General features: G+C 49.1%; 1 protein-coding gene across 3 annotated transcripts in view; it reads left to right on the top strand.

Annotated features, from left to right (window-relative positions):
* The first annotated feature begins 27 nt into the window (after positions 1 to 27).
* TEX26 (testis expressed 26) overlaps positions 28 to 11498 on the top strand; it is a 44000-nt gene continuing 32529 nt past the window's right edge. The window contains exons 1-2 of one of the 3 annotated variants that reach the window (XM_008273525.4): positions 28 to 182; positions 8672 to 8753. In XM_008273525.4, coding sequence (XP_008271747.2) covers positions 122 to 182; positions 8672 to 8753 — 143 coding nt within the window. In that variant the 5' untranslated portion in view covers positions 28 to 121. Of the gene's footprint in view, positions 183 to 8668; positions 8754 to 11498 lie in introns of all 3 variants that reach the window. The other 2 variants (XM_051831838.2, XM_002720608.5) reach the window with 2 other exon arrangements.

The following is an 11498-nucleotide window of genomic DNA, read 5'->3' as shown; positions in this document are numbered from 1 at the left end:
TGCGAGCCGCGTCTCCATGGCGACGCGTCTCTGAGCCGCCAGGCGTCACAGAGGCCGGGGCGTCTCCCGCAGCACCCAGGCCCACTGGAGCCAGGCTGCGACTGCCTCCCGGGGGAGCAGAATGGCTCAGCCTGGGCTTGAGGCTGCCTGCCCTTCTCTATGCGACCCCAAGCTGCAGACAAGTAAGACTTCGGACGGCGGGGCGGGGCGCAGTTCGGCCAAGGGTGCTCTGGTCTTTAAGGACGATGCCTCCCTCTTACGGATGGGCCCGATGGAGAGAGAGGTGGGGAGTCCTGGAGAAGGGCAGATGCCCGTGACCTTGCTCCTCTCAGGCGCTTCCGCGCCCTGGCTGCCAGGTCCCCTCCCTGAAGCCCGCAGGTGCTTACATCTTTGGGAAAAAGGCCTGGTTCCAGAGGGGCAGGAACAGGGATGCACTGGTGCCTCCCCAGGAGGGAGGGGGCCCAGGGCAAAGGCACAGGTCTGGGGAATAGCAAAGACATCGGGGGCTGGGCGTGCAGAAAGCAGGCCAGGTGGATGAGTAGAGAGGCAGGGCCCCCACGCGGCTGTGGTGGAGCTGGGCCTTGGGCCCCCAGCAGCTGCCTTGAATCTGGGCTGATTTCCTTCTGAGAGACCTGCAATTTAACAGGTGGACTGCTCTGGGCCCTCCTTCCGCTTACAGATGCAGCAGGTTTACCAGCTCGACTTTGTGTGTGTGTGTAAGGAGAGCCACTGGTGGTGGGCTGGCACCAGCACTACCGTGCAGTCAGCTCCACGTGGTCTTTCCCAGCCACACCCTGGCTCCAGAGCTCCAGGTCACCTAGGACTGTGCTCCCAAGAGAGTGAATGATATGTGTATTTTTTTTCTAATTCACTCCTTTGTAAATTAAGACAATCAATAGAAACAACTAGTATAGAGAAACAAATACACTCGTTTTCTAAATAACCACAAGGTTAGCAGAGGGATGGAGGGGGGATGTTTCACCCCAGACTTCCTGGTGTTCATTTTGAATGCCCTCTTCCATTTCCTGCCACTGTGTCTTGGTTTCTTTCTTTTAAAGATTTATTTGAAAGGCAGGGTTACAGAGAGATATAGAGATAGAGATAGAGATAGAGATAGAGATAGAGATGAGGGAGAGGGAGAGGGAGAGGGAGAGGGAGAGGGAGAGGGAGAGGGAGAGGGAGAGGGAGAGGGAGAGGGAGAGGGAGAGGGAGAGGGAGAGGGAGAGGGAGAGGGAGAGGGAGGGAGAGGGAGAGGGAGAGGGAGAGGGAGAGGGAGAGGGAGAGGGAGAGGGAGAGGGAGAGGGAGAGGGAGAGGGAGAGGGAGAGGGAGAGGGAGAGGGAGAGGGAGAGGGAGAGGGAGAGGGAGAGGGAGAGGGAGAGGGAGAGGGAGAGGGAGAGGGAGAGGGAGAGGGAGAGGGAGAGGGAGAGGGAGAGGGAGAGGGAGAGGGAGAGGGAGAGGGAGAGGGAGAGGGAGAGGGAGAGGGAGAGGGAGAGGGAGAGGGAGAGGGAGAGGGAGAGGGAGAGGGAGAGGGAGAGGGAGAGGGAGAGGGAGAGGGAGAGGGAGAGGGAGAGGGAGAGGGAGAGGGAGAGGGAGAGGGAGAGGGAGAGGGAGAGGGAGAGGGAGAGGGAGAGGGAGAGGGAGAGGGAGAGGGAGAGGGAGAGGGAGAGGGAGAGGGAGAGGGAGAGGGAGAGGGAGAGGGAGAGGGAGAGGGAGAGGGAGAGGGAGATACCCATCTACTGATTCCTTCCCAAATGGCCACAATGACTAGGGCTGGGCCAGGCTGAACCCAGGAGCCTGGAGCTCGATCCAGGTCTCCCCTACGGGTGGCAGGGACCCCACCACTGGAGCCATCACCTGCTGCCTCCCAGCGTGCGCATTAGCAGGAGGCTGGAATCAGGAGAGGAACTGGGACTCAAACCCAAGCATTTCAGTGTGGGCTGTGGGCATTCCAAGAGATGCTTTAACCACTGTGCCAAACTCTCGCCCAAGTCTTGGGTCTTTAATAGCCACCATGTGCTATCCCATCCTCCTTTGCTGGGAGAGCCATCCTCCAAGTGAACTTGGTGCATTGCTGCCCAGCTTTGGTCCGCAAATAGGAATTGTTTGTTGATGATCTTGACAACAAACACTGAAGTGTTGCTATAGACAGGACTCTCAGTGGCTGTTGTTAGTTTCTTGAGTCTGCTATACAGAGCCACAGCCCGGTGGCTGAAAACATTAAGAGTTTATTTCCTCGCATCTCAGAAAACCAGAAGTCCAAATGTCAAGGTGTAGACAGAGCTTCATCCCCTCTGAGGCTCCAGGGGAGAATCCTTCCTTGCCTCTTTCAGCTTCTGGTGGCTGCTGGCATTCCTGCCATGTGGGCGCAATGCCCTGTCTCTGCCCCCATAATCACAAACCTTTATTCACTTCTGTGTGTGTCAAGTCTCCCTCTGCCTCCCTGTTAGAAGGCCACTTGTCATTTGCATGTAGGGCTCATGTAGACAGCCCAGGATGGTTTCCTTAGTTACAAAGACCCTTTCCCCAAATGATGTCACAGCCATGGGGATGGATTGTCACGTGGACATATCTTTTTTGGGAGGCACAGATTCTGCACACTACAAGGGCTTCACGTTTATAAATGCCTTTAATTCTCAAAACACAGGCTAGAATTATTAGGTACTGTTACTACTTCTCTACCAGGTTATTGTGAGAAAAAAATATTATATGTGAAAACACTTTGTCAAGTGTAATATAATGTATGTATTAGCTACTATTGTATAATACATTCAGAGTTTCATAGTAGGAGGGTATACTTCAAAAAGTTTGTGGGAAAATGGGATTAAAAGACAAACTAATTTTGGTGCAAAATTAATTTGAAACCCATGCATAGTTGTTTATTTATTTATGTATTTGAAAGGCAGAGCAGTAGAGGGTGTATGGAGGAGGCAGAGACAGAGAAAGAAATCTTCCATCCACTGTTCACTCCAAAAATGGCCACAATGACTGGGGCTGGTTGAGACCAAAACCAGGAGCCTGACACTCCATCCAGATCTCCCATGTGGGTGCAGGGGTCTAAGTACTTGGGCCACCCTATTTATTTTTCCAGGTGCATTATCAGGGAGCTGGATCTGAGACAGAGTAGCCAAGACTTGAACCAGCACTCCCATATGGCATGCCTGTGTAACAAGTGGTGGCTTAACCCACTGCACCACAACACTCACTCTTGCATAGTTTATTAGTAGTACGCATTTCCACAAAATTTAAAATCCGACATGTGCATGGGTTTCAACTGTTTTGCACCAAAATATACTTATTTAAAAAAAAGATTTTATTTATTTGAGAGGTAGAGTTACAGATAGAGAGAGGGAGAGACAGAGAGAAAGGTCTTCTATCCACTGGTTCACTCCCCAAATGGCCGCAATGGCTGGAGCTAAGTTAATCCGAAGCCAGGAGCCAGGAGCTTCCTCTGGGTCTCCCACATGGGTGCCATGACCCAAGTGCCTGGACCATCTTCTACTGCTTTCCCAGGCCATAACAGAGAGCTGGATTGGAAGAGGAGCAGCCGGGACTAGAACCGACACCCATATGGGATGCTGGCGCTGCAGGTGGAGGATTAACCTACTGCACCAGAACGCCAGCCCAAAAATATATTTATTTTTAAGTGCCACTTCCTACAAGGGCTTTGGAATGCCCTTGTGTGTATTTTTTAATGGCAAATACCTCCAGTGGGGTCCAAGGTTAGCGGGCCAAGAATTTAGGGGGTAGCAGGTGCCAGGGCAAGTGAGGCCTCGTCTGCCTTTCATGAGCCCTTTCTTTGCTTCAGTCACATTGGCTTATCTGTCTCAAGTCTGACTCTCATACCTCCTGCTACTTCACTTTCTCTGTAAAGTACTTTATTCCATGCCTTCCTGTTTCTCTGTCAAACTCCTACTGTGCTAAGTCTCAGCTCGGATGCCACCTACTGGATGGAGTCCCTCCTGGACCTACCCTTGCTGTCTCCTCTTATCCAAGCAGGAAGAGTGGGAGATTCCTCAGGTGCCCAAGACCTGCAGGATAGCAGCACAGACTTGTGTTCATGCATACACAGTCCCTTCCTAGCTGGGGTCTTCTCCAAGGCAGAGGTCCAGGCTCTGGATCCTGGTGCGGAGCACAGGGCTTGCTCCATGGTAAGGATCCAAGAACAAGAAAGGAAGAGACAGAATCATGGGAAAGATGGACATGAAGCTGCCGGGAAAGACACGTAGATACTCACCCCTGGGGGAGAGGCGGAAGCAAGCAGTGACACCCAGAGCACACACCCAGGATACTTTCCAATCTTGTCATTACGGATTTGTCATAAACTTGTTTTTGCTTATTAAAAGGGAGAGCCACACACACCCACAGATCGAACCAGTGTGGGAGGGAGAGAGAGAGAGAGAGCGAGCGAGCGAGCGAGCAAGCGAGAGAGATCTTCCTTCTACGGATTCACTCCCCAAATGCCTGCAACAGCCAAGCCTGGGCCAGTCAGAAGTCAAGAACCCAGAACCCTATCTGGGTCTCCCACACGGGTGGCAGGGGCCCAAGTACTTGAGCCATCGTCTGCTGCTTCCCATGATGCATTAGCAGAAAGCTGGTTGGGAACCAGAGTATCGGGGACTGGAACCAGGCCCTCCAAGATGGGATCCGAGCATCATAAGGGGCAACTTAACTCACTGCACCAGAATGCCCACCCCTTTTTAAAAATAATGCTTAATATTTATTTGAAAATTAGAATGATTGGGGAGGTATATTACGGATTTTTAAAAGAACATTTCTATTGATGAAGAGGTTCAATTCCCGTGGCATATTTTATCTTCAAAAGGATTTCCAGTAGATGTAGAATGCAAAGAAATGCAGACCTGGTAAGAAAGATTGTAACAAAAAATCATTAATACAAAATTAAAGGGAGTTTCATTGTGCATCCTAGTAGATTCAGATTAGGGAGTGGGAGGGAATAGGAGTGTGTCCTTAAGTGACATGGGGCGAGGGAGGACCCGGGGGCAGGCGGCCAGCTATGACTCTGCAGACTCCTAGAAAGGGAACAGGCACTGAGCGATTGACAGATGCCAGCTGCCAGCCCCAGCCTCTCCCGAGAAGGGGAGAGACTGCAGATGGGGCCCCGGGAAGGGCAGCTTGCTAGCCCACTCAGCTGCTGCCAGGGTGCCACGGGCAGTGCTGTTCCTCTGGGGCTTTTGAAGCATATTTGAGCCAACCAGGAAAGTCCTTGGCCTGGGTTTGTGAATAAAAGAAAAAGAGGGCCAAAGGACTCATGGGCTCTGTGCTCAAATTCCTTCCTGACCCTCACAGAACTCCAGCCTACAGACCCTAGTCCCGTTAGCTGTCGGCCACAGCGCTGCTTCCCATACTGTCCACAGGCAGAGTTCCCACCAGGACCTTTACTTCTGATGTGGGAATAACGTGATTCCCACTCCACCAGGAGTCTGAGGAGACAGCCAGAGTGGGGTCAGCACAGGCACAGGGTGTGGACACTGGAGCCAAGACCTCAGTTCTCTGGGAGAAATTTTTTTTTCTTTTCTTTTTTTTTTTCTGACAGGCAGAGTTAGACAATGAGAGAGACAGAGAGAAAGGTCTTCCTTTTCTGTTTGTTCACCCACCAAATGGCCGCTACGGCCAGCGCGCTGCGCCGATCCAAAGCCAGGAGCCAGGTGCTTCCTCCTGGTCTCCCATGTGGGTTCAGGGCCCAAGCACTTGGGCCATCCTCCACTGCCCTCCCAGGCCACAGCAGAGAGCTGGCCTGGAAGAGGGGCAACCGGGATTAGAACCCGGGGTGCCGGCACTGCAGGCGGAGGATTAGCCAAGTGAGCCGTGGCGCCGGCCCTCTGGGAGAAATTCTGAGTGGAGATCACACTTGAACTGTGGGTAGGCAGTAGGAGGGAGTCACAGATGGGCAGATCCGACTACCTGACTGGATGTGAGGGTCTGTGAAGCTATCAACACGCAGCTGTCTAGGCCACCTGCAATGCCAGCATCCTGTATGGAAGCCTCAGTCCTGGCTGCTCCACTTCTGATCCAGCTCCCATCGCTAATGCACCTGGGAAAGCAGCAGAAGATGACCCAAGTGCTTGAGTTCCAGCCACCCATGTGGGAGACCTGGATGGATTTCTGAGCTCCTGGATTTAGCCTGACCCAGCCCCTGGCTATTGCAGGCATTTGGGGAGTGAATCAGTGGATAAAAGCACTCTCTCTTTCTCTCTCTCATGCTCTGCCTTTCAAATAAATAAGTAAATCTTAAAACAACTATCAACAAGAGATGGGGGAATGAATATTAAGAAGTTCACAGGTGAGGGTCATAAGCTTTTCAAAATGCTGGGAAACTGAAGAAAAATACTTTGTGGCAATTGTGATAGGCTACAGGAGGAGAGACAAATGCACAGGCAGTGAGGTGGCCACAGTATTCTAGGAATGAGGGCCCAGAGCCTAGTCAGCACCGTTTGTTCACAACGTAGAGATACGTTGCCAGGTGTTGTGGCACATGGGTGAAGCTACCACTTGGGACACCCACATCTTACATCAGAGTTTCTGTTGCTACACCTGATCCAGCCCCTTGCTGATGGACCTGGGAGGCAGCAGATGATGACCCAACTACTTGGGCCCCTGCTGTCCACGTGGGAGACCCAGACAGCATTCTTGGCTCCTGGTTTTGACTTGCTCAGCCCTGGCTATTGTGGCCATTTGGGGAATGAACCAGTGGCTGGAAGATCTCTCTCTCCCTCTCTCCCTCCCTCCCACTTTCAAATAAATAAATAAGCACATCTTTTTAAAAATGAAGACATGTTAACCCGGGTTCCTGTGGAAAGGAGAGAGTGATAGGTAATTGACCAGATGTGAAGAATGAGATAGTGAGTAAACTGTAAATTTTAAATATGCATAGTGAGGACTATGTTCTAAGACTTCCAGGTGGATGTGTGATTCCATGGATAGTACTGGATCCTAGATACAAACACTGCGCTACCTGCCAAGTGACTAACGAGTGGGTGGGTAGCTTCCACAGCGTGGACACTCTGGATAAATGGATGGGTCACATCCTGGGCAGAACTGAGAGACCTGGTGAGACTTCCTTTTACCTAAGCAGAATGGCAGCAATTTAAAATGATTAATTTTTAGAATTTTCCATTTAATTTTTTTCTTTTCTTCTTAAAGATTTATTTACTTATTTGAAAAAGTTACAGAGAGAGGGACACACACACACACACACACAGAGAGCAGGAGAGAGAGAGAGAGCAAGCTTCCATACACTGGTTCACTCCCCAGATGGCTGCAAGGAGCTAGGAGCTTCTTCCAGGTCTCCCTTGTGGGTCTCCAAACACCTTGGGCCATCTTCCACTGCTTTCCAAGGCCATTAGCAGGGAGCTGGATCAGAAGTGGAGCAGCCAGGATATGAACTGCAACCCATATGGGATGCTGGCATCTCAGGCAGTGGCTCTACCCACTCCGCCACAGTGCCGGCCCCCATATAATCGTTTTCGGCCACAGCTGACCACCAGGTAACTAACACTGCAGAACACTGCAGAACGGGACACCGTAGATGAGGGGGACTACTATATTGCCAAGCTGTTTGGTGGTACCCTGTGGAGAGCAGGAAGCAGGGGCAGAGCAGCTATTGTTGCTCCTGTCCACCTAATGGCACTTACTTCCTCAGGAACCATCTGGGAGCATTTGCCGTGGGTGATCCCCCCTCCTCTGAAACCCTTGCTTCCTCTGCCTTTAGGAGGCCTCCCACTGCGGGCTTCTCCTCGCCTTGCTGACCCTTCTCCTCGGCCGCCTTTGCTGGCTGCTCCTCCTCCTCCTCTCCAAGAGGCCCAGGCATCAGCCTCTGGACTTATCCTCTAACTCAACTCTGTCCCTTGTTGATCCCGCCCAACTCATAGACTGAAATGACATTGACACTGAATGACTGTGCAGACATTCCAAAGAATGAATTAGAGCCACTCCAGATGAGCTGGAAGTTAATTCCATAGGACACTGTTAGTAACAGATACAAGAACAGGATACTTGGTGTCATGGGAGCTCAATTTTGTCAAAAAAAAAAAAAAAGGCCAGAACATTTATATATGTCTATAAAATCTGCATGTGATTACATCCATATGTATACAGGGATGGAAAGAGACAAGTGTGGTTGTTAGCAAGGGCTGCCTGGGATGAGGGTTAGGGAGGAGGGTGATAACAGGTAGGAAGAGGAAGAAGCAAGGAGAAGGTGTGTCCCTGATGTCCAGGATAGAACTTGGCAAGTCTGAAACGCTTCCCTGTTGTCACATCATTTCCTGTGTAACACAGTTAATCTAATGTGGTGAATGAAAAGCTGATAGGTTCAAACACACCAGTGCCCACTGGTACCTTAAGTAGGCATCCTGAGATAGAATTTGAAATGGACGACTGCCTTCTTTATATATTTAATGTGCGGCTTGAATCCCTTAAAATAGCCTGCAGGAGTGCTCAGGAAGAGCAGCAGGGCCTTTTTCCCATGAAGTTGAGCTTCCCTTATTTCCTATTAGATGCTGGGAGTTGCCTTTTGTTTCCTTGGACTCTAACGTTAAATTACTATCCAAGGTGCTTCCCCTCTTGCACAAGTGATTTTGATTGCCAAACAAGAATTCGATCAAAATATCCTGGGTCACCTCGTCTAGAACTGCTTTATCTTTCCTTTAGCAGGTGAAAGCCACTGGGATTCCTATGCCACCACCATGCGGACTGCATTCACACCGAAAACAGGAGCAGCGCCTGCATTAATCCGGTAGATCTCTGCTTGCGTCAGGTTGATATACACACTCTACATTGTTCACTTGTTATTCAGAATCCAAAACAAATAGGCTAATTAGAGAGGACTTATAAAAATGCACTAAGGTGGGAGCTACGGTGTGCACAGCTCCCCAAGCACCAGAGAGAACATTTCCCCTCCTCAAATAGTATCCAAACCTCTTAGAGGAAAGCCAAGAAAATTCTCATATTGTGTGTTGTGGGTTACAACTGACCCAGTGTATTGGTCAATAGGATTGTGTTACCGAAACATTAGGTATGACTTGAATCCATTCCCTTCTGTATGTATAGTAGTAGGCAGGCCCTGGCCATTGAACACGTGGTTGAGTGGTTGAGTCTTTATCACAACCACCCCCAGCCCCAGTCTTGGAAAAGGGGAGAAAGCCACAGTCCTGTTGTCAGTACATCCACTCCTCCAGCGATGGCCTTGTTGGCAGCTTCTTGTCTCGCCCAATTCTACCTGACCCGAGGGTCCTTCAGCTGCCTGTCTAAGTTCATCAACTGGGGAGTGCGAGAGGGACTGGTGGAGCCGGTCAACTTTCCTTGCATTACCAGTAGGTGTGAGACCATCCCTGAGCGACTCCAACGACCTGTGGTTCCTCTGTAAATTGTTTCCAATAAAGAGGATCTGGGCAGGAAGCAGGCATTTGGCCCAGGGGTTAAGGCAATGGTTGGGACACCTGTGTTCCATAATGGAGTACCTGGGTTCACTCCCCGGCTCCCTCTCCTGACTCCCAGTTTCCTGCTAATGCAGACCTGGCAGGCAGAGCTGGTGGCTCAAGTAATTCAGTTCCTGCTGCTCATGTGCGAGGCCTGGATTGAGTTCCTGGCTCCCAGCTCTGGTCTCGACCCAGAGCCAACCATTGTGAGCCTTCCGGGGATGAACTGGTGGCTGGGAGCTTTTCCTCCCTCCATCCCTCCCTGCCTCCATCTCAAAAACAAAATGAACAAGTGCATGTTATTGAGAAGTTAAGTGGATTTTGGCAAGAACGTGGGTGTGGAATCAGCCGGAACAGAGTCTAACCTTAGCTCTCTGCTGGAACCCTACCTAGCTTCCCTGCCTTAGACAAGTCACAGAGCATCTGAGGCTGTTCACGGCTGGTGGGGGACTGCTGAGCCCTGCCTGGTGGTGGTGGGGGCGCTGTCTCCACCAGGACACAAAGCCCTGGTACTTGTGCAAAGAACTCAATAACCTTCATTAATTTTCCCCTCCGTGTTTGATTGACTTCCCAAAAGCGCAAGGCTCCCAGACCCTGGTTTCTGAGCTGCTGGTCTTCCTGCTGAGCTGCGTTGTCTCCCTTCACTGGGGCATTGACCCTCTGACTGCAGTGAATGGGCCGGGTTCCCTGACAGTAGCAGTGTCTGAAGAACTGTTTGGGAGGAGAGCGAGCCAAAACCAGATTCTGGGCCAGTGGTCTTCAACCCCATTATGTGGAAGGGTCTCATAAAAGTTTTCAGCATAAATTTTTATGGTTGTAAAAGAAAACTTCCAGCCCATCCTAAATATTGACTTTTCAACTACAACTCTTAATAGAACCAATGGGTACTCTAAATGCCTTGGCAAATTAACACTCGCAAACCCCTTTAAAAAACAAACACTCTCCTAATTGATTTATTTCATTCTCTTTCCTTGCTGAACTCATTCCCACTCGACTTCCTCTGTAGACTTTTCTCCTGCTGTAATAAATTTTATGTTTGAAAGTAGCTTATTGATCAGTCTATTATACCACTTTGCAATTATTTTCATATATTAATTGAAATTAATTTTTAAGCATGTTAGATGACTAAGTATTGAGTTATCACAATTATTTTTAGATCACAATTGCTCAAAGCAATAAATACATTTCAGTGTTAATAATTACTAACTACAAAGTATATTTTTTGGAACTGCACTTTAATGAGCTAAGTGGGGCCGTTTTGTTTTTCAATTAGTTCACAGAGTCAGTTTTGAGGGTTGTTATTTTTAGAATGAGACTGCAATCAGCATCCGTTTTTTTCTGCTGCTCTTTTGTTCAGTTGATAGTGCTGAAGAATCTTGCTCATGTCTCTCTATAGATGTGAATGCAGGGAGTCTTGGTGTAGCAGTTTTTTGCTAAACACTCTGAACTCTGACTTCCACGCCAGAAATCATGAAATGAGTTTTAATGAATGATCAGCTGACAACAGGGCGACTGGGTGCCCCTTCTGTTTTCTTGGAAGCGTCCAATGTGATGATTTGTCATCCAGATATTGAATTAGCCCCATATCAGTTTCTGAGAAATATACCGGAAGGCACACCTTAACAAATGACGGATAAATTACACCTGCTACTCTTCCACTTGGAGTAATCTGTTCAACACTGTACACTTAAAAGAACTTGCAAAGTGAAAACATTAATTTTAACAAATATTTTCTGATACCATATTTTTGAAAGCTTTTTATCTTCACATGCTTTCAGTATATTTTTATCAAAATCTTGGAACTGCAGGTTATTTAGCTCATTCAGTCGACATCTTCTTTACCTTATTGGCAGAATCAGTCCTTGTTGTCAAACAGATGAGCGAAAGTAGGTTTCTCTCTCGCCAAACTAAAATCTTAACTACACTTCTGGTTCAAATAAATGTTAGCATATTTTAAGGAAAATTATAGAAACTACTGAAAACTACATTATAGGATGCATACTTCAGGGAAGATTGCTGTGAGTAGACAGAGGAAATGTAAGAAAGATTCAAGTCTGGAATGA

The sequence above is a fragment of the Oryctolagus cuniculus genome, chromosome 9, assembly GCF_964237555.1.
Source record: "Oryctolagus cuniculus chromosome 9, mOryCun1.1, whole genome shotgun sequence".
NCBI classification, from domain to species: domain Eukaryota; kingdom Metazoa; phylum Chordata; class Mammalia; order Lagomorpha; family Leporidae; genus Oryctolagus; species Oryctolagus cuniculus.
This window is presented reverse-complemented; position numbering and strand designations above follow the sequence as displayed.